The following is a 26,889-nucleotide window of genomic DNA, read 5'->3' as shown; positions in this document are numbered from 1 at the left end:
CCACAACCCAGGCATGTGCCCTGACTAGGAATCAAACCATGACCTCCATCCAGGTTCACTGGTTGACACTCAAACACTGAGCCACACCAGCTGGGTCCTACTAAAATTTTAGGAGAGGCAGTCTGTCCATATCTAAACAGGAAATGAAAAGGGAGTTCCCTGAGGCTACAGTGTCATCCCTTAGTTTAAAAATGTTTTGGAAAATGGGTTTCGTTTGAGGCAGGTATAAAATGACTGACTGGATCCTTTGTTGTGAGACAGGAAATTTGTTTTCTTGGATCAGATCATAGAAGCATTCACTTTTCTCAAGCTCTTGATCCATCTGCAGACAAAGCATTTTTCTCCTATCCTGGGTTTGGGCTCTGGTCAGATTATTTGTGCTTGTCTCAGAAACTTGGTAGTTTGTGCAACCAACAGAAAACTAAGCAATTCCCACAGGTATCCGAAACAAGGCTGCAACACTGACTTGAGAAAAATAAAAGATTTAAAATGTTGGGGCCCAGTCGATGTTGCTCAGTGGTTGAACATCAATCCAGGAATCAAAAGGTTCCTAGTTTGATTCCCAGTCGGGCACATGCCCAGTAACAGGTTTGCAGGAGCAGCCAATTGATATTTGTTTCTCATCGATGTTTCTATCCCTCTCCCTTCCTCTCTAAAAGCAACAAAAAGTATTTTTAAAAATTAGACATTAGAAAGGAATATCTGTCCCATCAGATTTTCCTCCCACTACGAGGAAAATCTGATGGAACAGATACTCCTTTCTACTAAAACACAAAACCTTAGACCAATGTGGTGTTTATTCCATGTTTTAAAAAATATATAGTTTATTGATTTTTTACAGAGAGGAAGGGAGAGAGATAGAGAGTTAGAAACATCGATGAGATAGAAACATCAATCAGCTGCCTCCTGCACACCCCCTACTGGGGATGTGCCCGCAACCAAGGTACATTACCTTGACCAGAACCGAACCTGGGACCCTTCAGTCCACAGGCTGACATTCTATCCACTGAGCCAAACTGGTTATAGGGCTATTCCATGTTTTGATGGACTGTTGCAGGGCAGACACTGATGGGAAGTACAGATGCTTGCCTGAATCTGCTTCCTTTCTCATAGTGGAGTTTCTAAATCAGTTAAGGGAAACTTTTCTTTCTACTCTGCCAGGCAATGTGCTTGGCTAACACTCTTGTGCTAATAATCTCTTAGTTTGTACAGCACTTTCCCATACAGTATGTCATTTGATTTTCAAAATCCTTTGAAACAATTAGAGTAGGGCATAGCCTTCTTTTACAGATGGGGAAACAAGCTCAGATTTTTTGCCAGGTGGCTAGGAAGTTCTGGACCCCAGAGTCAGTTCTTTAGTTTTGGGATGAAAACTGCCATTGTTTCCACTGCACAGTACAACTGAGATAAGAGCACCATGACATGGCACAGTGACACAGAAAGACTGATGAGTTGCCCTGGCTGGTGTGGCTCAGTTGGTTGAGTGCCATCCATGCACTGAAAGGTCACTGGTTCATTTCCTGTTAGGGCACATGCCCAAGTTTTGGGTTCTATCCACAATTGGGTTGCGAATGGGAGGAACAGATTGATGTTTCCCTCTCACATCAATGTTCTCTCCCTCTCCCTAAAATCAATTTTTAAAACTATTTTTAAAAATTTTTTTAACCGACAGATGAGTTAAAAATTGTTCTCTGGAGCTCAAGTTCCTTAGAAGTTTGGTGGGGTTTCCATTTTGAAAGTAAATTGGACACTAACTTTGGTTTTGCTAACAGACTGATTTTTTTCATGTTTTAAATTTGCATGAGGGTAATAGTTCTGAAGTGAGTCCCTGTACTCTTACTCTCCCTTTTCCCTTGAACTCAGTACCACTTATATTCCTATGCATCTTAAGTTTGCTCTTCTAGTCAAGACCTCTCTCAAAATCTGGTCTTGAATTTCCAACTGGGGAACATTACCACATGGATACATCCCCACTCCCCAGCACCTCAAACCTAAGTCCCAAACCAAATAACTTCCCCACAAATAAGCTCTGGTCTCTCTTATCTATATTAATTGTGTCATCATCCTCAACAACCCACTCCAATTCTTCTCTCCAAATTGTGGGAAATTATCCCTTGTAGTGCCTCATGCTATCCTCTTCCTAACCCTGTTAATCACAGACCAAATTCAGCACTTACCTTTCTTTGAATGATTACAGTAACCATGTTCGTGCCTCTTACATTCACCTTTCACACAGTCATCAGAGAAATCTTTCTAAACACAACCTACATCTTGCCTATAGTTTATCTGAAATCACTCTACATTTTAACTATCATAACTTTCCATACTCTAAACAAATGGTCTTTATTTCTGAATTTACCGAGTTCTCACTTCCATGTCCATGTCATTTTCTTCCATGGTTTGTAATACTTCTTTCCCCTTCCTGCTTGTCCTTCAAGGCTTCAATTTAGATGCCCTTTCTAAGAAGTTTTTACTGGTCCCCACACTTAGATCTTAGTCCCCTCTTCTGTGTTAAACTTGACCTTGGAGGACAGCTAAAACTTGTGAGGCAATGGTAGTCAAGGTCAGTGGTTCTCACCCATTTTTCCACACACCTTTGCACAGTAACAGTGGTTCACTATTGCCAAGAAACTCAACCAGGTAGCACAGGCACACCCTGAGGAAGGAATCTCAGAATCTGTGCAGAAAATGTGTGTTGATTAAATAACACTAAAATGTACTTTTAACAACCACTTCTAGAGAAGTCCTCTATTTTGTCAGCCCCATGAGAAGCAATGACCTAGACACTGATCCTCAATTATAAGTTCAGGAACTCAATTTTGTCAGCTCATCCAATAATAATTGGACCTTACAGTCACAGGAGGATGGTTTATAATCCAGAATGTCAATTAACCAACATAAAATGAAAGACCAGCTTCTCAGTGTTTGAGCTACTTATGATCACCTTCTAGTATCTAGATGGTAACCAAAGAGGTAACCCACTATGAGAGATTAAGGGAAGACTGGACAGACAAAACCCTGACTTTGATCTTGGGCATGTCAAAGCTTTTCTGAATCTGTAAGCTTGAGACAAGACTGTCTGCATCTTAAGGCTTGAATAACACGTATGGTGCTATTGTGTGTTGTTTTTTTAAATCCTCATCTGAGGATATTTTCCCACTGATTTTTAGAGAGAGGGAAAGACAGAAATATTGATGTGAAATATATCGATTGGTTGCCTCCTGCATGAGCCCCAACCAGGGCCTGGGCCAGGGGGGAGCTTGCAACCAAGATACATGCCCGTGACTGGAATCAAACCCGGGACTCTTTGGTCCACAGGCTGACTATGCACTGAGCCAAACTGACCAGGGCTGGACACAGTCAATTTTAAAACATTTTTACATATAAGAAACTTACAAAGCAGAGGAGATTCTTGTCAAGGATTTATCACCTATTCTACGACTTGCAACACAATTTTTGCTCTATTGAAAAATACTTTTTTTTTTTTAATAAAAATGGAAAGGCATTTTCTTTTTCTTTTTTTAAAGTATTTTATTAATATATATTTTATTGATTTTTCACATAGAGGAAGGGAGAGAGATAGAGTTAGAAACATCAATGAGAGAGAGTCATTGATCAGCTGCCTCTTGCACACCCCCTATTGGGGATATGCCTGCAACCACGGTACATGCCCTTGACTGGAATCGAACCCGGGACCCTTCAGTCCCCAAGCTGACGCTCTATCCATTGAGCCAATCTGGTCTCAGCGAAAGGCATTTTCTTGACCCCTGTGTGAGTCTAACCAAATCTTCTATTTCAGCAATGACCCATAAATAATATTGCTGATCACCTACTTTCCCCATCTGAACTTAACGAAAAATAAGAGAAAGTACTTACTAATGACAACTTTAATGTAAACATGTGTTTAACCCTCAAGAAAGTGTCATAAATTAAAAGGAAGAGCAAGGTGCCTATGAAAGGAGTACATGATGCTGAGGGATGGATGGCATGCAGTTTCTGGATCCAGCTGATACTCAAAGATATCAAAGCAATTCATAACATCAGTCACTTGAACAATCGGAACTTCTTCAAATACTGGTTCACTTCTTCCTTGGGGTAGGGACGGAGTGCAATGCAAGTGGCCACATTTTCTGGCTGCTCCAGCCATAGCATGTGGTCAATGTTCTTCTCTTGCAGTGTCCCAGCCAGCTCCTTTAGGGTGGTCTCATCTGGGGCCTACAAGAAGCAGGACGCAGAACGTAGAATGAATAGCCCATTTAGGAAGTATCAAGTCAATGGGAAGAAATATGGGAGGAGGCGGGCTCCCCTTAACTGGAAGTGGAGGAACTGATCTCCACATCTCCAGAAGTAAGAGCTTCATTGCTCCATTTTTCATTCACTCTCTGTAGGACATTAGACAAATTGCTTGGGGGCTGGGGAGAAAGGGAGAGGCTTAATATTCCTGTTTAGGGAATGAGAGGTTTCTATCTTCCTTCTTGAAATGCTGCATGCATTGTCAGTAATTATGCTCTATACATTTTCTAGTTCTCTTGTGGCTGGTGCCCAAACAGCTATCCCTAATGCTTCAGCCAGCTCTGATTTTAAGAGTTGCCTACTTAGGACACATTCCTAGAGCAGAAACCACCAAGGGTAAGATCTGTTTGGCCATCTGCAGAAAGGACCTTCCCGCTAGAGTACACCCCTGGTGTTTGTGACGCTGGGTTCAATTTACACCAGGGTTCACATCTATTTCCAAATAATTTGGCGTCACGTCCAGGTAAAGGCTTCAGTCTCACTGGCAATAAGAAATCCCGAGTCCTTATCCTGGGTCAGTTTTGCGGGAAGGGAGGGTAACAATGTCATTCGTGCGGCGGCAGTAAAAGGCGGGTCTCTCTCTAGCCTCCTCTCGCACAGGCATCACTAACACGGCCGCAGGTGAGACCGGAGGGGTGCGAGCCCTTTTAGTAACGGACCCGAGGCCCACTTTCCACTTTCAGACCCTCCCCAGCCAACGGAAGACTCTCTGACCCCAGAAAGCGTCCCCAAATCTTAGATGCCAAAACTCCTCACTCCCGTCCGTTCACACGAAGGTAGGTCCTCTTACTCCAGGCCACACCCACTTCCGGTCTCCACTTCCTGTCTCCACTTCCTCAGCGCTCTTCTAGCCCCGCCCCTCCCCCCCACGGCCCGCGCCTCACCTCCAGGACCACCTTGCGCATGCGCCCCAGCTCCCGGAGGTAAGCCACCGTGTGCGGGTGGTCGCGGTGGATGTGCAAGGCCGCCGTGGCTGCGTGGCAAGCCTGCGCTACCAGCGCGCCCGCCGGCCAGGAGAATGGAGCCTGCGACAGATCCTTCCGTAACACCAAATATTGTACCAAGACCTGCGGCTCCGCGCTGGGTGCCGCCATATTCCTGCCTAGCTGGAAGAGCTGGCCTAGCCCGCGGTGCATGCTGGGATCGGGGAGGGGCCCTGAGCGCGGCCATGTTTTTGTACGGCGGCTGCGCAAAGCATGCTGGGTCCGATTGGCTGTGTTTTGAAGGCGAGGATGGCGGGAACTGGTCCCTGGGCTGCGTGAGCCGGAGGAGAGGAGGTAAGGGGGAATAGGATCCGGTGAGTTTCCAGACGGCGGCTAAATGGCCTCCTGCAGCTCCTTGCGGTGGAAGGCAGACCCGCCAAAGCGGAGGGCCTGTGCCCCCGGGAGCGCTCCGGGCCGGCGAGCTGGATGTGGACACGGCCTGCTGGCTCCCGGGGGGGAAAGGGCAGGTCTGGGAAGGGGAGTCCTCGTAATGACACTTGGGGTGTTTGTCTACCGTCTAGGTGTGTCTAGATGTGACTCCCTTGCCATTTTTCCTTTTGTCAGCGAGGAAATCTAGGTTCTTGTTCCCGGTGCCGGACAGCTTCCTGAGAAGGCTTGTGGATTTGGAAACCTGAGCAGATGGAACTGGCGAATTCTTTAAGTCAAGAGGGCGGCCCCAAAGGAGGTACTGTACTCTAATGGTTGTCTTCGTCCTTTTACTGCTGCTGCCCCAAGATGACACCCACTCTTCTTTCCCGCCCCCACCGACCCCCCTCCGCCCCCGCCCCGATTGACAGCGCTTTCCTCCTCTATCTGGTGCGACCTGCCCTGTGGGAGCAGAACAGCTAAAGGAACTAATACAAGCACACACACCCCTCCTTTCTCCTCACAGGTTTTGTGGTTTTTACAATTTGAAGGCAAAAACCTCCACCTGCAAAAAAGTTAGGACTTGCTTTATTGCCAGTTTGAGGGACAAGCAACTTAGTTTGCATTCATAATACGCTGTGTCTCTTTTCAGGGCTACAGTTCTCTTCCCAGGATTTTGGGGGGCCATTTGTGCATTACTCCTGTGGACGAGGCAGTGCCAGGCGGTGGCTTTGGCGTCGGTTAGATCTGGGTTTGAGTCCTGGCTCTGCCGTTGTCAAAACTGTGGCCTTGGGCAGGTTATTTTACCTTTCTCTGCTTCCATTTTTTATCTGGGAATTGGAGGTGAATAACACATTGTGGTAATGCTGTGGGAATTAGATAATTCTTTTCTTTTTCACGGAAGGCATTTAACATATACCATATATATATATATATATATATATATATATATATATATATATATGAAATATTCAATAAATGTTGTAATTCTTTAATGTTTTGCAAGTAAATAACGTAGCACAAGTGTGTTGACACGTAGGAAGAGTTAAGCAGATGCTTTGTTGGGATTTATTAGCATTATGAGAATACGACCCTTACCGTACAGGCATCCCTCAGAGATATTCCAGGTTCAGTTCTACAGTGCTGCCATAAAGCAAGTCAGAATCTGTTCACTGGTGTGGGATGTTACTTTTCATTTGTAAAAAAAAGAAGAAAAAAAAAATGCATGCATGTGTACACACACACACACACACACACAGCAACACTGTGAAGGGCAGTCAAGGATGCACAGTACAGCTATGTGCGCTTGTCTTGGTCCTTAGTCAATGTCTAGGGCAGTGGTCGGCAAACTCATTAGTCAACAGAGCCAAATATCAACAGGAAGACGATTGAAATTTCTTTTGAGAGCCAAATTTTTTAAACTTCCTCTAACGCCACTTCTTCAAAATAGACTCGCCCAGGCCATGGTATTTTGTGAAAGAGCCACACTCAAGAGGCCAAAGAGCTGCATGTGGCTCGCTAGCCGCACTTTGCCAAGAACTGCTCTAGCGAACTGAAATTTGCCTCTTAATTTCTGTCCAGCATTCGGCGTGTTTTCCTCTCTAATATTTGTGGACAGTTCTCTTAGTTTGTGTTTTTATAGTCCTGTACCAATATTTTTCAGAGCTTCAAAGAATTATGCTTTAGCACTTTGGGAAAACATGCATAAAAACAATTAAGAAACAATTCTACATTTTAAAAAACAGTTTCTGAGAGAGCCAGTGAATTTGGTGACTCTTTTCCGCTGGGTTATCATCACCACGGATAACTGAGATTAGCTATATTCAGAGAATGTTCTTTTTCGGACATTGTCCTGGTTAGGGACTGCTTGCTTGTACATCACTGTTCAGGCTGAGGCTGCTGATCTTTGGTTTCTGTTGTCAGTTCTGGTTTTATAAGCTGAGAGCCATGTCTAACAATTAACTAGCCACAAAGGTCTGAGGGGGGGAGGGAAGTCATCCTTTACTCTTCCCTGAAATGCTTTCTGCACCAGAATTAGAACTCCTTGGCTATTTGAGAAATTCTCTCTTTGCTTTCTTCAGGTGTCCTCGCTCACTTGGAAAGACTAGAAACTAAATCCCGTAAAAAATTTGAAGAGCCACAGGGAGCGGAGAGCGCTCTTGGAAGCAAGATTCGTAAGCTGAGGAGTCTGCGAGACAAACTCAGGGCGGAAGTGCAACGACGGCAAGCCAGAGTGAGTATGAGGGGGACTGTGGGCAGGCTTCTCCCGGGTGTAAGGAGCACTGCCGGGGAATTCGCACATCTGTATGTTGTGACTTACCTGTGATCTTACTGGACTGATTTCAGTCCTTGATCCCTCATCAAGCCTGCAAGTCTCAGCAGATATTAGTATCAGCTAACAATTCTCAGGCTCTTACTGATGGCCCCGCAGGAATTTTTTTTTTTTTTTTTAATATATTTTATTGATTTTTTACAGAGAGGAAGGGGGAGAGATAGAGAGCTAGAAACATCGACCAGCTGCCTCTTGCACACCCCCTACCAGGGATGTGCCCGCAACCAAAGTACATGCCCCTAACCGGAATCGAACCTGGGACCTTTCAGTCCGCAGACCGACGCTCTATCCACTGAGCCAAACCGGTTTTGGCTCGCAGGATCTTTTAACCTGCCCTCCAACATGAACCTGTTGCCTTGTCTCAGCCTGACCTGAGTCATTGGTACCGTGTCATGGTGCCATTTTTCTGTTGCACAGACTTGAAGCCTCACAGTAAACATTGACTCTTTCCTCTTTTCAGTTTCCTATCTAGCCCAGGGCCAGCCAGCAAGAACTCTCAAAATTTTTGTGCTTCCTCCTCTTTCTTCTCCATTCCATTGCAATAGCTCAAGTATTATTCACATCTGCTATACATATTTCTCACGCAATTTGGATGCCAGGATTGTCACAATAGTCTGCTATTTGGTTCTCTTCTCTAGGATTTGTACTCCTCCAGTAAATCCTACACAGCCAAGAAAATGCTTTCCTAAAGCACTGTTGTTTGCTTGCTCAAAAACCTTCACTAACCATTCCTTGACCATGGATATGGTCAGCCTTCTTTTTCTCACCTTCCCACCTCTCTTCCATTTCCCTCTTTACTCCCTTCTCTCGCTTCCTCCCTCCCTTCACTTCATTAAAGTAAAATATAGGAGTAAATAAAGTGGACAAATCTGCAGAACCTTTTACAAAGTGAACACATTCCGTGCCACATAAATCAAAGCAGAGAATGTTATTAGTGCCCTAAGTCTCCCTCTTGTATCCTTCTAGTCATTTCCCTCATGGTAACCACTATTCTGATTTCTGTCGTCATACATTGGTTTTATCTGTTTTTGAACTTCATATAATTGTTAAAATTATAAAATTCATGTCTGGCTTCTTTCGCTGAATATTATGTCTGTGAGATTCATCCATGTTGCATGTAGTGGTCATTCTTTTTTTACTGCTGTCTAGTAATCTCTCCTTATGAACATTCCACAGTTAATTTACTTGTGTACTGCTGGTGACATTTGGGTTATCAGGTCTATTAAGAATAATGCTGCTGCCCTGACCAGAGTGGCTCGATTGGCTGGAGCATCCGGTCCCCAAAGGATTACAGGTTTGGTTCTTGATCAGGTTCTGGGTTTGATCCCCAATTGGGGCGTGTACTGGAAGCCATCCATGGATGTTTCCTGCATCAATGTTTCTCTCTCTCCCTCTCCATTCTTCTAAAATCAAAACACACACACATACCTTCTCAAGTGAGGCTTTAAATGAAGAATGCTGCTATGAATATTCTGTTGTTTTGGTCTAAAAATATACACTTTTCTATTAGTTATGGATTTGGTAGAATTGCTGGGTGTCATGGGTATGCATATTAGCATTAGTAAAATACTGCCAAACAGCTTTTAAAAGTGATTTTACATTCCCAGCAATATTGTATAAGCTTTCCATTGTTTTGCAGCTTTATCTATAGTTGATATTGTTGGTTTTAAAAATTTGACATTCTGGTGGGAGTTTAATAGTATCTCATTGTGGATTAATTTGCCTTTAAATGGTGTGAAAGTATCTGTATTGGACAATTCAGAGTCTTCTTTTGTAAAGTATGTTTTTCAAGGCTTTTGCAAAATTTTTATTGGGTTTTCTACCTCATTAAATTGTAGAATTCTTTTCGTATTTTGGATGTGAATTCTTTATTGGGTATGTTTTACAAATCTTACCTTGTAGCTTGCCTTTTCATTCTCTGATGGTGTCTCATGATGAAAGTCTTTGTTTTAACCCTTTGCACTCCGCTGTCCCCTCTCAGGGGACATCGGAATTCTAGCATATCACTCAGATGTCCCCTCTCAGGGGACATTGCAGTTTATTAGTGATTTCGGGGAATTGAGTTAATTCAACGCACGTTTCCGCCGTTAGCGTCGAGTAGCTGGTAGCCAATGTCCAGAATGGTTCGGAGTGCAAAGGGCTAATAAAGTTGATTTAGGGATCTAATTTTATGCTCATTTCCTTTTCTAAATCTTTGCCTGGAGGGTGCATTGCCTGCAGAACATTGGGCTCCCTTTTTGATGGGACCTTGGCTCATAGAAAGGCTGCTTTGGTAACCTTGGCCTCGTGTGTGTCTTAGTGGGACTGCTACAGTCTGGCCTATAGCTTTCTGTTTGACCCAGATGCCTTGTATACAAATCAAATGCTCCAAGGGGAGGCTGCAGGGAAAGCCCAGCTAAGCCAGAGCATTTATCTTTAACCTTCAGTCTGGCTATTTTGGTCATTCTCTAATGCCTTCAGACCATTTTGTTTATTTGCTCGTATGAATGCATAGTTTTAGAACTGCTTTTAAGGGGAGCCTGCTATGTATTATAGTTCTCAGAGGGAGAGAGAGACTGAGACTGACTATTGGGCCATTGCTCTAAGTATACATCTCAGAGTCGGTATTTCTTTTCCTGGCACTTGAAAGCTTGCACAGTCTGATCCAAACCAACTTTCCAGCCTTGCCTCTGTGCAACTCACCCTGTGCTCACACTAGACTTTCTCCACACCTTTTCTTTAGCCTCTCACAATCCTCTTTAGGCCAGCACGATCCTAGCACTGTGACCCATGAGATTCCTCCTCTAATATGAATTCATAGCACTGGTAGACCACTGTAGCATTTCTTCATTTATTATGTAATACACATGCTTTATTCCAGTTAGATGCAAGCAGAGATTTTGTGTTATGCCCCTTTTCATCATCTGATTTGCTGCATGTCTTTCAGGTAGAAGCCAGTGTAGAACCTGACCAAACATTTGAGGTCAGTGAGCAAGAAGTATTGGAAACAAAGCTTGAAAATGTGAAATCCATTCTGCAAGCATATCGTTTTACAGGTATACCTTTTTCTAACCTGTTTCAGTCTGGGTCTTGTCTCTACTGAGGTAGTTTGCTGGTTGTATTGTTAGTCCTAGACTTACTTAGCATTGGTTTTGCCCCCTCAATGTACACAGGACACTGGCATAGTGTTTGTAGGCATCTTTACCTACAATATTGGCCTCTTTGAGCAGTAGATTGATTAGTAGCTGGTTTCGACTATTCATTTTAGCTATTTATTTAGTGCAAATTGTGCCAGTTCCTGTACTAGAGCTTTCTTTACTTGTGACTTGCTTTATGCCACTGGTCAAATAGTTTGAGCCCCTCAATTCTCTGATTCACCATTAATATGGGGATTTAGTCTCATTATCTGTCACATGAGGATTGTGGGAAGAACTGGGGACTATCATAAATTATTTAACACTCAGAATAAAAGAGAATAGGTAAATTGAAATTTTCAAAATCTCTCCCTCAATAATTGCTATTGAGGATCCCCCTCCCCGCCCCCATCCAGTGGTTTTAACTCAAACTCAAAGTGAGAGTTAATGAGGGGAAAGAGTCTATAGTCACTCATTCAGCACACACTTGAGTACACGCTGTATGTGCTAGGCGGTGCTGGAACAGATGAGTAAGACACTAACTTTGCCTGACATCTGCCGGAGTGTTTTGTCTTGTTTGCCTCAGGGCTCAGTGGGAAGCTGACCAGCCGAGGAGTCTGTGTTTCCATCGGCACTGCTTTTGAGGGGAACCTGCTGGATTCCTATTTTGTGGATATTGTCATACAGAAGCCACTTCGGATACATCACCATTCGATTCCAGTCTTCATTCCCCTAGAGGAGATTGCTGCAAAACACCTACAGACCAACATTCAGCACTTCCTGTTCAGTCTCTGCGAATACCTAAATGCTTACTCTGGAAGGAAGTATCAAGCAGATCGACTTCAGGTATCTACCTGGACTCTCACATAGCATTTGATGAGCCCAAGATAGGCTTACAGGGGACAAAAAAAGGGTCAAGTTTTGTTTTTTTATGTTTCATAACAGAAGTTTGACTATTATCCTTCTCATACTTGTTTATTGTTTATATACAAGCTATTTTCTACTCTCTTTTCTTTCCTGTTGAAACTCTGGATGATGTTGAAGCATGAATACTGGTTAAGGAGTTGTTCACGCCTCAGTAGTGATCTTCAAGCTTCTATATTTGACCCTTTCTTCCCCGCACAAAGCAGCAGAGTACAGCTGCTATCCTATTAATCCAACTGGGATTGATAGAGCACTTAACTATGTGCCAGGTGCTATCAGATGCAAAGCAGAATAACGTTTTATGAAATATCAGAGGAATACTGTCTATCTTTGCCTGAACTCTTCCTTCCTTTCTTAGGATTGCTATTGAGCCTGAGGTTGGGGTAAAAAACAAACAAAAAAACCCAGGCAAGAATGAATGCAATAGGGAATAAGTGACTCTTGTAAACTTAGTATTTCCCCCACTATGCATTTGGAATGACACTGAAGCTCCTGGTTATCGTTTAGATAAACTGATATGTATATGCAGACAGAAAGCATCTTAGCTCTAAGCTCTACATATGTCATCAACGATATTCTTGGCAGAAATAGCACCCCCAGCCTCTGGCCATTTACTTAAGTGCTCCTGCAGGTCTTCCTAGGCTGGTTATCCTATAATCTCTATCATTAGTCCTCTTTACAGGCCTGTCTCTGTCCTTTATTTATCGGAAATCTAATTAACGGGGCCCTATTTTTGGTAGTCAGTGTTGGAAGTGTCACAGTCACTCTCTGCTTTTAGAGCTGTAATTGTCTATACTTTGTGTCTGTTTTGATCCCCGCCTCCATTAGAAGGATTTTGCAGCCTTTCTGGCTGGGCCCTTGCAGAGAAACTCACTGTGCAACCTGCTATCATTTACTTACAAAGCGGATCTAAGTGGCCAGTCCTTCCCATTTTGTGCTAGACTGCTATATAAGGACATCACAAGAACCCTCCCAACTGACGTCACTGTTACTTATCAAGGTAAGAGGACAGGTGCCTCAGTGGAGAAATTACATAATAAGCTCAAGGTTACTCAGGTTGAGGAGAACATGGTAAAATAGGCAGAATACGTGAGTTGAACCACTTGAGATACTTTGTTTATATACCATAAGCAGAAAAATGAAGACTATTTTGTTTCTACCAATTTTTCCTCTTCTCTTTGTAAGTAATAAACATAATCATCGTCATTCTCCCCCCTAATTTGCTCCCTCCAAATCAGCCAGTGTTCTTTCAGCTTATAATTTGTTTTCATTGGAGACTGCTCTTGAAGAGACAGCTAATGAGATTGAGTCATGGGGCCAGAGTGGTGCAGAGAGCCAAATGGACATGAAAAGTCAGTGTATAGTGAGCTCTCTAGAGACGATTCAGTAAATGGGATTCTTTTCAGAACTGACTGAGATTTTTGTGCTTGTGTATGTGTGACTTTGTTTCAGTTAAGTGTACCATAGTAATGTACATGGGCTGTAATAAAAAAAAAAAAAGACAGTGTTTTTAGGAGCTGCCATGTTTTATACCATATTTTTTAAATTCTCACCCAAGAAGAGACTAAGTTCCCTATCTCAAAATTGCATTGTGTAATTAGAGCCAGCCTCTCAGCTCCAGGCCAAAAAATTAAGTTACCTACGTCCAGAATATTAGTGACACAGGTTCTGATTCTCCCAAACGCACTGGTGAGATTGATAGAATCTGATTTTCTTAGGAATGGATGCGTTGTCCACCTCATGGGAAGAGCACCGAGCTTCCCATGAAAACTTGTTCTGTACAAAGCCCCTGCATCACGTGTTTGCTTCATTTGCAAGAAAAGAAGAGAAGTTAGATATGAACCTCGTCTACTAGAATATTTTCATCAAGAACACATCAAAGGTGAGTAAACAAGTATTGTACATAGTCCCAGGCAAGCTCATGGGACTGAGAACTGTTGAAAGGCTCAGACCCCTTACAATGGAGACAGATACCCACCTCTTCAGGATGTTGAAGGGGCAAGTTTGAGTCTAGACTGGCAATTTTGGACAATTGCCTGGTCAGTTGTTAAATGCTCAGACTGGGTTCTGGGCAATAGAAAGCATTTTGTGAAAGGGGGGGGGAGGGGGGGGGTATGTACTATTCAACTAAAGAGTATTTCTAACTTTTATAAAAGTTTTAATGCCATCTCATTTTCCTAATTGAGACATTTGAAAAAGTTTTTAGAACGTTTGGTTCATATGAGATGAGTCATATAGTTAAGAAAGGACATGTGTTTAGTCTTTGGTTTGGACCAGCATACTCTAAACCAGTGTTTCCCAAACTTTTGACTTATGTGTACCCCTTCTATAATTTTCGTAACGTTGAGTACCCCTCGTACTCTTGAGAACATAAGAATTAGGCGCAGTTAAGCACGGTGCAGTGCATATCCCCACCAAACTCCGGTGCAACGCGTACCCCCACCAAGCTCTTCCCATACCCCTGGGGGTATGCCTACCACACTTTGGGAAACATTGCTCTAGACCACTGCTTTTGAAGAAGTGTTGTGAGAGTTCTATATCTTACTTTGTTTCCTAAAACATCTCAGTAGAAAGCATAGTCAGAAGTCAGAAGCAGATCTTCCATCTTCTGGTCTGACAACCAGGGCCTTGGGTCTGCTGGCACTTTCTTTGGTTTAGGGGAGTATTTGTAGGGCCAGTTTACAGATGTGTCTAGCTGGCAGATTCTGCCATTTCAAGTCCTGCCGGGCTTTGGCCTGTCACAAATAGGAGTCATTCCTACCCAAGCCCCACGCACTCTAAAACGGTCACTTCCTAGACCTGGAGGCCAGGACGTAACCTCAGGTGTGGGAGCTCCAGCTAACCCTGGGAGGAGCACACAGTGATCAGTCAGTCAGGACCGCCATTTAGAAGAAAGCACTAAAAAGTAAGGGATGTCTTAGTTCAAGCTCTGTGCCTCCCAGGAAGGTGGCGAGTTAGCAAAAAGCACTTCTCCGAGGAGAGGTATTAACAGGTTTTCACAAGGATCACATTCAAGTTGAAGAAAGCTTTTAATAAAAGTCTTGTTCTTTATCAATACCTGTAAATTCTCTTTTAAAGCAGTAGCAAAGGCGACTGTAGCAAGAGCTCAAAAGGCAAGGCAATATTGGAAAGTGTTTTTTAACAGAAAGTTAAAAATATAAATGTAGATCTGTTGATATATTTTTTTCTCTCAGAAATAAATTCTCTCCCACCAGGTAAAAGGAAATATTGCACTTTCTGCTTCCAAGACTAAGGTGACAGGGTTCCAGAAGAACCTTTCAAGATTATCAGGACAGGGCCTCTGACCTAGCTCAGTCCATCCAGAGACAGGTGTCCGGCTTGTGCTCCTTCAGGAAGAAAAGCACGCTTCCGAGTCACGGCTGGGAGCAGACGTTCACCAGCGAGGTGGCCCTGCCGTCTCCTCCCCTCCAGCTGAGCTCCCGCCCCCTCCATCCTGCTCCCAGTGGCCACGGCCTCGTGGGGAAGGGGCTGGCCCGGTACTATGCCTAAGACCCTTACTCTGGGGAAGCTACAGGCACACTGAGGAATAAATAGTATGGCCACCCTCAGAGCTCACGAAATGAAGGCTTGAGGAGATTTTTAAATCTAAAGTCTATGTGAGTGTGCACTTCAGCAATTTGGGACTGCTGGGACTTAGTTATTTGTCCTTTCCCAAGGTCTTTGATTCAAAAAAAAAACATCTTCCCTAGGGCTAGGAGCCACTCAGGAGCTGTCCACCACCTGGTGGGGCAGGGTCACAGAGGAGCCATTCGGGAAGGCGGCTGGCTTGTCGCGCCCCTTCAGGAAAAAGGTTAGCAGCTCCCCCTTCCCTTTCACAAAGATGGGCCCCCGCCTCACAAAGCGGAAGCCGTACTCGCGAAGGATGGCCTGTGTTTCTTCTACCACCTGCAGAGGAGACACAGCACAGGCCTGGGTTAGACAGTGAGCCGCACCGAGGCGCCCAGATGAGTCTCCATGTGACCCCCAGGTCCCAGCCCCTCCCCTTACCCCATGCACCAGAACACGGGGCACGCCTCCCTGGGGTCCTCCCCTCAGGCGCCTGTGTGGGAACTCTCACCCTCTGCCCAGTTCCCTTTGCCCCTCTTGTGGAACTTCCTTGCCGGGCCCAAGTGACACAGATCAGGATATTATTACCCAGAACTTATCCTAAGTTTTGCAAACAGGGTCAGTCAGTGTCTTTTCTCCCCTCTGCTACAGCTAGCCCTGGAGGCATCTTTTCCCACGCTTCCCTTGCTCTCCCAGCACCGCCGATGTAATGGTCTGTGCCAATGAGGAGACAGTGAGCACGTGCTCAGCTCTGCTGCTGGACAGACCTGAATGTTGCCCATGACCCCCGTGGACTCCATCCTGCTGGCGACATTGACCGTATTGCCCCAGATGTCGTAGTGTGGTTTCCGGGCTCCGATGACCCCGGCCAGGACCCCTCCTTTGTTCATGCCTAGGGTAGAGGCATAAAGTTCAGCACAGCCACACCTCTCAGAAATTACCAAGTTCTCTCACAGAATTCACCACCTGACCACCACCACAAAGCTATTTCTATTTATCCTGCTTCACCAGGTACTTGGCAAACTTTCAGCTGCCCCCAATATGCTGATTAACAGTACTGGAAGTTGCCAGTTTCTCTCTAACACAGACCTGGCACTTTAAGTCTCCTGTGATTTCATCAGGAGTGAGCCCCCAATTGTCTCCACATTCCCCTAGGGGTAACAGGACTAATTAACAGACTGGACTGAAGTGAACAAACCCCTCAATATGCATAGCCAGGTTGAGAAGGAAACCATCATTGTAAACACTGTGGGACAGGGATGGATGGCCATCCGTCAGGTTTCCGTCTGGTCATCTATTGAATAGATTCTAGAAGAGCTTGGATTAAAGGTCCTTCCAGCTCTGAGTATGGGACCCTACCTCATCTAAATGTGTCAGATCTTTCTACACCTCTCATCCTTCCTGGTGATTGCCAACTCCCATGTCAGAGGGGCGCCTCGAGCCTTACCTATGCGCAGCATGAAGTTGTTGAAGGACTGGTTGTTGATGTTTGTGAGCGTGTCCTTCATGGCTAGTGCAAAGTCAGCCAGGTCGGCCAGGTGCTGCCAGCGCTCCTTGTCTGACTTCTCCTCCTGTGCCAGGGAGCAGAGTGAAAGCATCAGGAGCCACTCTGGGCCCATACCAGCAGGGGCCTACTCCCCCGCTTCCCCCCTTAACGTTCCGGAGGTCAGTCCCTCCACCTGGTAGTTCAAGGCCTAGTCTCCACTTTTTCCCACAAAGGAGTCAGGACCCTCTTTAGCACCCTGTCACTGTGACAGAGACTGGGCAGTGGGGGGAGGGGGGGAGACAAGTCATACCCAGCCCATCTGCCTCCTGTCTGCTGTGTACCTGCCTAAGAGTCGCGGCTCTTCACCTTGTGCGAACCTGGTCTTAAATGTGGGATAGCTGTCCTTGTTTTGATTCCTCAACTAGATTATAAGCACCTGAGGGTTAGGCATGTTTCTTTAACCTTATCCATTATAAGGGGATGGCAGCTGTGATGTTTTAAGAACAGCCGTTGAGACAAGGGACCCAACAGCTTGTTTTCTCACCTTTGGTACCTAAATCAAGCTGGCTTTACAGGTATGATTTAACTTAAAACCATTCCCTGATGTGGGTGTTTTCATGGTTCTGTAATTTTGTAGATGGTTCTGTCGCCCAGCACTTAGAAGGGAGCACAGCCACAGTTCCACAAAGCATCGTATGCCTCACCTCGGCCGTGGAATAGTAGTGAACTGCTGTGTGTGTATGCTGTTATATCTGTTCACTACACTTTCTCAGGGTTTTTTTTGGGTTTTTGTGTGTGTTTTTTTAATATATTTTATTGATTTTTTTACAGAGAGGGAGAGAGAGGAATAGAGAGTTAGAAACATCGATGAGAGAGAATCATCAATCAGCTGCCCCTTGCACACCCCCTACTGGGGATGTGCCCGCAACCAAGGTACATGCCCTTGACCGGAATCGAACCCGGGACCTTTCAGTCCGCAGACTGACACTCTACCACTGAGCCAAACCGGTTTCGGCAGGAAACCCAGTTTTAAATCAGCTGGGTCCTGGTGGTGTGTGTCTGTACTAGTGCAAAGTGCCTTTGTACAGCAGTGCTTGTTGCTCTAGCTCCTGGTTTCCCACGTGCTAAGTGTGGGCTGCCTCGACCTCAGGAGGCAGAGCCCTGTCGCCTCTCTAGCCACTGAGGTGGGTAGGTACCTTGCTGGAGCTGGTAAAGCCGTTGGTGTTGACATCTGGGGTGACTCCGGAAGCTGCCATATAGGTACTGCCAATGGTTTTGATCTTGGTGATGACTCGGAATTTGGGATTGTCTAGAAGCTAAGACAATTAAGGAAAACTGTCAGCAGTCAACTGGGATCAATGAGCAAACTAAATGACAGGTTTGCCTGTTTACAATTACCCCCACAAAACATCCAAAGATGCTTTTCTAGAAAAGCTTTATTCTGCCACTTATCTGCCGTGTGATACTAGGCAAACTTCCTGATTTCCTGAGTCTCAGTTTCTACAACCTTAACATTGGGATAAAATTGCCAGTCTCCTAGGGTAGCTGAACATTCCTCTTGATGTATAAGTTACCTGATAAATGTTTAAAGAAACTGAACTTGAAGGTAGGAGGAATCAGAGGAACTTTAGGATTTTGTTTTGGCCGGTCTTTATCCTGTGAAGTTGTCGGTGATTCCCCAGGCTCCCATCTCACCCCCTCAGACTCGACACTCCAGACAGCTATGGAAGCCATCCATTACAGGGAGGGGATTACACAGGAAATGTAGCCAGATAGAGCAGGATGGGGAACCTTATCAACTTAAAAATTAGCCTGCTGTATTTGGTCAAATATTTAATTATTTCATCCCTAATGCCTAGGCGTTCCCTCCCCTGAGCAAGAGTAACTCCAGTTTCTCTTGGACTTCTGCAGCCTGTCCTGAGATACAGTTTGAAGCAAGCTGACTTTGTAGCAAGAGGGGGGCAAGATGAACACTCACAGAGTCAAAGTCTGAGATGATCTCATTGAGGAAGCGCAGACACTCAATGCCACCATTATTGATGCTCTCCTCTGTGTAGAAGTCAGCAAAGTTGGGCAGGGAGGCAAACATGACTCCAATCTCATCATAAGACTGGCTGTACAGCTCCTAAAAAGAGGCAGGACCAAAGAGCTCAAAGACCGATTAAATATTATGCTACAGAAATGTTTTCTTCCACACCCACGATAGGTGCACCTGGACACTTATCTCCCAGATTATCCCAACTCTGGATTATTATTGTAGAAAGCTCTCATCACAACTAAATTAAAAAGTAGCTTCTCTAGTCCCTGTAACAGCCCTCCTGAGAGGAAGGGAGTTGGGAAGTGAGGGAGAAGCAGCATTCTACTTGAGATCATGGCTGGCAGAAACAGGCTCTAGCCAAAGTTTCGTCTTCTGAAATGGGCCTCACACAGGTGTGTGTCCCCCCAGAAACAGTCTGTGTAGCAGGCCTGGGTTCCGAGGTGCTCCCTAGCAGAAAGCCAGAAGATGCAACCTCCAGGCCATAGCACAAGGTCACCCCTCACCTCATCTCTCTTCTTGGATCCCAGGAAATGGCGTGCCACGTGGTCGGGCAACATGTTGGTGACCAGGGCCTCGTTCCAGCGTCGCATCTCGTAGACACGTTCCTTCTGGTCGTGGACCTCAATCTTCCACAAGAACAGTGTCCTTGCGAGTTTTTCCACCTGCAGACACATGCAAGGTGTGTACGCTCTACACCTGCCATTTGATGGGAAGATGAAAACTGGGAGGAAGATGGCTACGTGGCAAGGGAAAGAAAAGACCACCACAGCTGCAGTGAGGATCCCAGCCTCTGTGGTTTCAGCAGAGTCAAAGGCACCTTCTGGGCGTGTGGAGCCTCCAGGGACCTAACTAGCGACAGGATCTCCTGGTGCTGGGAGGAGTCCCATTTCCGGCGGCCTACAAGTGGCTTAGGAAGGCTGTACTTCCCCCGGCCAACCACTGGGTGGTACTTGAGCTAACGGAGCAGTAAGTACCTTACATGGCTTCTTTCCTGCCCGCTCTTTTTCCCCCTTTAACCAAACAGAAAACTTCATCTGTCCTTTCCCTTTCTCGCGCGGTCAGTGTGTTAACGTCCCCAGAGCCTGGGTGAGTGAAGATCCATGAGCCCCTGGCTTAGGGAATAGAGGTTTTACCCAGGCTCTGATGCCCCGCCCCATGCTTCTTTCAGCCTAGAGTGGGTCAGAAGAACTGTTTGCTTGTATCACTAAGGAAGAAACCAGAAAAAGGACAAGGTGGTGGCTTGACAGGGTCACATGACATATTGGGCAAAGGGAACCAGCTTTCCGTAGGAGGTTGTGCTTTCAGACCCTATTACTCAGGCCCTGATGGGTTGTGAGCAAACAGGACGGAGGGTGTGCGGGCACTCACGTGGCGGGAGAAGTAGTAGAAGCTCAGCATCATGACGAAGATCATCACTGTCATCGTGTACTTGGAAGGCACCAAGGGCAGCCTGCAGGGCAGAGTAATCCAACTGAAGGCACCCAGGCTGCTCTCCTAAGAGCTGTTTTATTCTAGTGGGGATGCCCTCTTTCCTGGGTCCCAGAAATTCCTAGCTCCTTTAGCGCCTTCACATTTACTGCCTACCATTGGACAGCAGTAAATCACTTTAAAAAAGCTTTAAGTCACTAAGAGCCAACCAATCCTGGCGACTCCTGGCTGCACCTGGAATTCACATCAGGGCTGCTCCCAGCTGTTAATAAATACCGCATCATCTGACTGGTCCCGGAAGTAACAAAGCATGAGGAACTTGGAAAAAGGAGAGACTACCATCACAGCGATGGAATTAAGGCACAATTTTGCCATCCTTTTTTAGAACTATATGTTTTTGAGTGGAGCTATATAAGTTCATTATTTTCATTACTGTTTAGTATTCTGTTGCATGAATATACCACAACTTATATATCACTCACTGTGTAATTTGGATCGTTTTCATGTTTTGAATGTTTGTATGGCTATTATGAATTCTTGTACACATCCTGGTGTGTGTGTGTGTGTGCACACACACACACACACACACCAGTATGTACATGGATTTCTCTAAGAAATGTGGATAGCAGTGGAATTGCTGTAATCTGAGTTACCATTGTACTTGGTATTATCAGACTTCTTAATTCTTGCTAAACTGGTAAGTGTGTAACTGTCTTTTGTTATGGTCTTAACTTGGATTTCATGATTACTTAAATGCCTTTCATTTATCAGTGGCCATTTAGATTTCTTCTTGTGTGAAGGACTATTTAAGAGTTCTCTCCATCTTCTAATCTTTTGTTAAACTTACCTGATTGTAGTCAAGCCACTGAATCACAACATTCTAAAACTCGAGAGCCAGAAGAGACCTTGGAGAGCTTCCTGTCCACTATTAAACTGAGACTCTGGGCTGCCTGCTGCACCACAGAGAATTACTGTGACAGGTTAAGAATCCAGGACTTCTAGGTCAAAGGCAGTGTTCTTTTTCCCTCTTTTTTCTGCTCTCTGTACTGCCTGCCAGTCACATGCAGCCCCATCCATTTCACTTCTCGCCCCCTCATCCCTTCTCTACAGCATACTGCTGCTGCTCTCCAAGCTGTCCTCTGCCTGGGGATGACCAGGCCCACACTAAAGCCATTCTCCTCTGCCCAGCCCTCCTATGGAAATACACACTAGCTTCTCTCCTCGAGCATCCCACGGCCTGTGCCTTTACAAGGCAGAGATCATAAGGCTCTGGCCACAGTATTCCCTAGAGCCGTGGTCGGCAAACTGCGGCTCGTGAGCCACATGCGGCTCTTCCACAAAATCCCATGGCTTGGGTGAGTCTGTTTTTGAAGAAGTGGCGTTAGAAGAAGTTTAAAAAATTTGGCTCTCGAAATTTCAATCGTTGTACTGTTGCTATTTGGCTCTGTTGACTAATGAATTTGCCGACCACCTCCCTAGAGAAAGGAGCCAAAAACTTGGACCAGGAGGAAAGCAGTCACCTTACCTGCCAGTGCCATTGAGCCCAGGCGTGGAGAGGATCTGCATCTTCTCTAAGGCGACCAGGGGAAAGCTGTTGGACAGAGAGTGGCACACTCAGGTCCCGTCTGGGTACCAGAGGCTGGTGCCCGGGCAGACCCTGAGGCAGCCCAGACCCTCCCCTCTTCAGGAACGGGAAGGTCTGCCCCAGGTTCACAGCTGTTCAGAGGCACGAACCCTGATTCCCTAGGCAGGAAGCCATGTAGGGCCATGACTTTGAAGTGGGGACTGAGGAGTTGGAAGAAGAAATTCCAGATTCCTAAACAAGCTCCATCTTACCCCGGTTCCTGGAAACGCCTGCGGTCGTATTCATCGAAGATGGGGCTCCAGGCACAGAGGTTGATGACCGCCACGGCGCCCGTGATGAGCAGCATGAGGGTGAGCTTCACCATGTGGCTGACCTGCACCAGCATGATGGTGGCGACGAGGGACAGCACGGCCACGTAGTTGTAATACTTGGGGTTCTCCATGCAGCCATCCTCCGTCGCCATCCCCGAGGTGCCATTGTTGGGTCCCCTGTAGTACTGCAGGCAGCTCAGCTGGAGGCCAGGCCCCGGGAAGAACACGGTCAAGGGAAGAGCAGACATCATCAGAGAAAGCTGCTTGCTCAGCTGCCACTTCCCCAGCTCCCTCAGGAACACCGAGAAGGGTGGGAAATTTACCAAGGAATAATACAGATGTAACTCCTACTAAGAGCTTCACTGTCATCCCTTTGGCTGTTCACAAAATCTCCCCGAGTGTTTTTAGAATTGCCACCATTGAGGGGAGACTCAGACTGGACTCGCCCAAACTAGCACAATTAGCAAGTGGGAAAGCCGGAGCTGGGAGACCAGTCTTCAGGTTTCAAACCTAGTAACGCTCTGCTCACATCACCCTTAAAGAGGGATTGTGGGGCCAGCCCATCACGCACACCTCACAACTGCACGGATGGCAGCCGCTCTGCTCAAACGCTCCCCATTTTGGAGTTGGTCACTGGTCCCACTGCTGGGCAGATGTAGTCAGTAGAAAGTATGTTCATAAAGAATCTATCCTCCTTTTTGGAGGAAAACAGGTTGGGATTCAGACCTTCAGTTCTTGACTCTGTCACTTATTGGCTGTGTGACATCAAAGAAGTGAATTGACCTTTCTGAGCTTTAGCTCCTCTATGGAACTACAGCTAAAAATACTGACTTCTTGGGATTGTTATCAAGATTAAGTGATGAATGTAAATTGTGGTTGAAAAGGAAAAAAAGATTGAGTGAGTTAATATAAAGCACCTAGCACGTGGTGGGATCTGGTGTATGGTGCTGGTTCTTGAACTTGGAGAACAAGGAGCTGGGAACAAGTCTTGGGAGTTTTCCTGGGGAGAAGACCCTTCTGTTTTGCCAGGATTTCGTTAGGAACCTAATGCCACTCCAGCCCTGTCTCGTGGTGGAGGAGTGGTTTGACAAGCTGGCCAGTATGGAAGCCTTTTCCCACTGACGGGAGTGGCCCTGCTCAAGGACAGCGGGGACTCACCATGTCCACGGCATTTGCCATGACCAGAATGAAGATGGCTAACATGGCCCAGGTGTTCCTGGCCCAGCGTGTCCGGTCAATCCACGTCGAGAAGGCCACAAGCTTCTTAGGAAAGGCCTAGAAGGAATGGAGTTTCAAGGGCCATGCGTCTTGAGACAACTGCTAACGACTCAGGTGCTCTCATCCTTCCCACGAACCTAAAACGAAGGGCTGTGCGTGCGAGTCAGCCAAAACTGACAGCGTGGCTGGGCGGAGAAGGGAGCACAGGAATCCTGGTGCTCTATCCCTTCCCTGTGACATACTCGGGAGATGTCACAGCTCCCAGAGAGCAGAGCTGTTTCCTCAGACCAGCCCAGGAGGCCGAGGGCAGCACTTGCCAGCAGGAGCCCGTTTCTTAGCTCCAAGTGACAAGGCCAAGAAGGGAGACTGGTCAGGGCCAGCCTGGCTAGTCTGTCTTTCCCGGGTCGGCATACCTAAAGTCTCCCGTTAACCTGGCAAGCCACCTGCCAGATTACTTTTCCTAAAACACTACTTTGGTTTTGTTAATTCTGATAAAAATTCTGCACGGCCCCTCGGTGCTCAGAGAAGTCAGTCTTAATCCTTCTGTCTGGGTGTCGAGGTCCTCCACAGCCAGGGCCAGCCCACCTCCCAGCGGGCCTCCACTGCCATTCAACACCGGCTCTCGTTTCTCTAGGCTCCGGCTCACACACTCATACGTGCTCCAGCGTCAGGGCCCGGCCCCCAGGGGGTGCTCAGCGCTGTCAGTGAATGACTCCCTGGAGTCTGAATGAGTGGATAACCCTGCACCATTCTAAAAGATCTATAATCTGTAAGGATTTGACAGGATGCGTAACTCCACTAACACTTTCACGGGGAGTGACACTCCCTTCCCAGGGCTTCTGAGCCGAAAGGAGAGTGCTGCTTACCCGGGGAAAGATGGCCGCCAGCGAGCAGACTGTCAGGACCAGGAGCAGAAGCTCCCCAACCACAAAGGTCACATAGTTGGTCATCAGCCTGTCACAGAGAGAGGGCAATGAGGAGGGACCGGAGGGAGGAGCGAGGGAGGGTGAGAGTGAGGGGTAGCAGGCAGAAGGCAAGCCCTACAAGTAAGGCATCAGCCTGCGCCTGAAAGTTCCATGGGACGCCAGGGGCCTGCCAGCCGAGTGCGGGGCCTGGGACTGGGCCGCCTCCCCAGCTGTCACTGTTGGCCCAGAACATTTCCCAGAGAAGGCAGACTGGCAGACGCCCCCCAGGCAGAGCCCAGGAACACCTGAGAAGGAATTCTTAGGAGTGAGCATGCTGCCACATAGCTATGGTGTTGCTAATCCACTGCCTGATTCTTGGTTGTACCCGATTCCTGGTCTCCTCTCACCCTGTCAGCGAGGCCTGCTCTGAGCATCCTATACAAATGCACACACGCCAAAATCCAGCTCACCACCAGCATCCGTCTCTCCCCTCCTCACTTGTATCTATAGCACTTACTCTGCATATATATATTTTGATTAATTGTTCACGATCATCTTCCCCTTCTAAAACGGAAGTCCCACTGGAGCAGAGATTTTTTTGTTACCTTCACTGCTACATCCCTAGACCTCGGCCCCAGGCACGAAGTAGACAGTAAATACTTGTGAACGAATGAGTGAATTTGGGCCTCACAACCACCCTGAGTGAGCCGGGGCCGGTACTGTGATCCTCAGATTATCCTCCTCGTCAGCTCTGACTTTACAAGCTGATGCTTAAGGAGCCCTCGGTGACAGGCCTGCGGTCACGACGACGAGTAAAGTGTGTGCGGGACCAGGCCCATGTGACTGAGTCCCAGGCTCTTTTGGGCTCCACCCGGCTCCCTCTGCTGGGAAATCATCCCTGAGCAGGATGAGCTGCTGACTGGCCCGGGCAGGGAGGTAGGGGCTTGTCCTCCGTTGGGCAGTGAAGGCAAGGCCTCCAGAACACCCAGCTGGCCCCCAGAGGACTAGCTGCTGCGTTAGAGCAACCCTTCTGGACCCTGAGCCTAAATCTTCCTTTAGAGATGAGCCAAGAAGGGGAACCAGGTTGGCTTTGGTGACTGCAGTTGCGGAGTGTCCCCAGCCTCTGTCTCCTTATCACAGAACCACGTAGGCCCAGCTAGGCCGGGTCTCCAACCCCTAGACCCTCTGTCCCTCAGCCTTCTGAACTCTGATCTGACCCCCATTTTGATGCTAGTGTCAGCCCCCACTTTCCCTGGCCTGAGGTCAGTGGGGCTGTTCCGAGGGGGACCAGGAACAGGAGTGCTGCAGCCCTACACCAGTCCCCAAATACACCTCTGGCCAGGAAGCTCATCGCCTTCCGCCTCCCCGGCCTCGGGCTCCCGCAGGCCCCTCACCAGGGGTCGATGACTATCTCCACCAGCGCGGTGCAGAGCAGCACGACGCAGGAGCAGCTGAAGGCAGCCCCGCTCTGCTTCTCCTTCTCCACCGAGTAGCGGGTTTCCAGCTCGGGGTCCATGAACCGCATGGACAGGAGGAAGGTGTTCCTCTTCTTCACTCTGAGGGGGGAATGAGCCGTGAGACGCGAGGGCCACCTCTGCCTGGGCCCTTCGGGAAGGTGGCGGGGCCTGGGGCCCTGGGCCAGTGGGGGCACTTACACCTGCGCGGACTCCCGCTCGAGCAGGGCCTGGTTGAGGAGCTGGTTGAGCTCGTGCTCGTCCTCAGAGGCGTCCGCCACCCGGTCAGCCAGGTCCTGAAGGCGCAGCCTCCGGCGAGGGTTGGGGAACGAGGGGTTGTCGGCCTGCCAGGCAGCATTGGGGGACAGAGGGCAGAATGACAGGGGGTTGGGGGTGTCGCCCTCGAGGACTGATCCCTCGGCTCCAGAAACCATTTTCCAGGGAAAGTCTTCCCCGGGCGCCCACGCAGCTCCCTCCCGCTCGGTCTGCACCCAGAGCCACGGTCCTTTCCCGTTTCCCTGGGACACGGGTCCCAGGCCCTGCGGCCCCACAGACACTCCGCAGAGGTCACCGCCATCGGCAGCACCCTCGGGGAGCGCTGCCTGGCTCTCCGGCCAGAGACCCCTGCTGGTCGGCGTGTTCCAAGCACATCCTGCTCCGAGGATGGGGGGGCCAGGCACACACAGGCATCTGGGCACTGTGGAGTCTGAACCTAGCCAGAGAGCTGAGCTTAGTTCAGCCCTCAACTCTGACTTCTAAAACAGTCCTGGGAAGGGATTTTTCATGGATGTGTTTGCTCCGCTCGGGTCTTAGGGCTCTGGGACATCAGAGCTAGGCAAGGCTCAGAGGTGAGCACCTTTTTTATTTTAAGATTTTTAGAGAGTGA

At 47.3% G+C, this 26,889-nt stretch overlaps 3 protein-coding genes across 6 annotated transcripts in view; 1 reads left to right on the top strand and 2 right to left on the bottom strand.

Annotated features, from left to right (window-relative positions):
• Positions 1–3,869: 3,869 nt before the first annotated feature.
• On the bottom strand, positions 3,870–5,554 carry PTRHD1 (peptidyl-tRNA hydrolase domain containing 1). The gene is made up of 2 exons (XM_084901465.1): positions 5,178–5,554; positions 3,870–4,215 (listed from the first exon to the last, which is right to left on the bottom strand). Exons 1-2 carry the CDS (start codon positions 5,427–5,429, stop codon positions 4,045–4,047), a joined length of 423 nt encoding a protein of 140 aa, XP_084757591.1. The 5' UTR covers positions 5,430–5,554; the 3' UTR covers positions 3,870–4,044.
• Positions 5,450–19,764, top strand: CENPO (centromere protein O; the record flags this gene model as incomplete). 4 transcript variants are annotated; one of them, XM_084901461.1, is made up of 8 exons in its annotated part: positions 5,450–5,570; positions 5,841–5,961; positions 7,724–7,875; positions 10,901–11,009; positions 11,674–11,933; positions 12,843–13,011; positions 13,730–13,893; positions 19,630–19,764. In XM_084901461.1, 6 exons carry the CDS (start codon positions 5,916–5,918, stop codon positions 13,864–13,866), a joined length of 873 nt encoding a protein of 290 aa, XP_084757587.1. In that variant the 3' UTR covers positions 13,867–13,893; positions 19,630–19,764. The 4 variants fall into 4 exon arrangements, with proteins under 4 accessions (XP_084757587.1, XP_084757585.1, XP_084757586.1 ...); XM_084901459.1 differs by having other exon boundaries at positions 12,840–13,011; XM_084901460.1 differs by lacking the exon at positions 19,630–19,764 and adding an exon at positions 15,722–15,823 and having other exon boundaries at positions 12,840–13,011.
• The window catches only part of ADCY3 (adenylate cyclase 3), a gene marked incomplete at its 3' end in the record, with an annotated part of 48,440 nt that continues 37,285 nt past the window's right edge, over positions 15,735–26,889 (bottom strand). The window contains exons 9-21 of the mRNA XM_084901425.1: positions 26,205–26,347; positions 25,944–26,105; positions 24,511–24,598; positions 23,585–23,701; positions 22,367–22,626; positions 22,056–22,121; positions 20,471–20,552; positions 19,606–19,764; positions 19,043–19,189; positions 18,261–18,380; positions 17,026–17,149; positions 16,346–16,470; positions 15,735–15,917 (exon numbers count right to left, since the gene is read on the bottom strand). Of these exons, the coding sequence (XP_084757551.1) occupies positions 15,735–15,917; positions 16,346–16,470; positions 17,026–17,149; positions 18,261–18,380; positions 19,043–19,189; positions 19,606–19,764; positions 20,471–20,552; positions 22,056–22,121; positions 22,367–22,626; positions 23,585–23,701; positions 24,511–24,598; positions 25,944–26,105; positions 26,205–26,347 (1,776 nt within the window). The remainder of the gene's footprint in view (positions 15,918–16,345; positions 16,471–17,025; positions 17,150–18,260; positions 18,381–19,042; positions 19,190–19,605; positions 19,765–20,470; positions 20,553–22,055; positions 22,122–22,366; positions 22,627–23,584; positions 23,702–24,510; positions 24,599–25,943; positions 26,106–26,204; positions 26,348–26,889) is intronic.

Source organism: Pipistrellus hanaki, assembly GCF_964339955.1.
Source record: "Pipistrellus hanaki genome assembly, chromosome: 12".
Taxonomy (NCBI): Eukaryota; Metazoa; Chordata; class Mammalia; order Chiroptera; family Vespertilionidae; genus Pipistrellus; species Pipistrellus hanaki.
The sequence above is the reverse complement of the archived record's forward strand: the minus strand, read 5'-3'. Positions and strand labels throughout refer to the sequence as shown.

Bases quoted from the DNA above. Each gene is read 5' to 3' on its own strand.
- PTRHD1 (XM_084901465.1), bottom strand. From the start codon at position 5,429: ATGCACCGCGGGCTAGGCCAGCTCTTCCAGCTAGGCAGGAATATGGCG. The intron at 4,216-5,177 runs GTGAGGCGCGGG...TGCTTCTTGTAG, and splicing joins TGCGCAAGGTGGTCCTGGAG to GCCCCAGATGAGACCACCCT.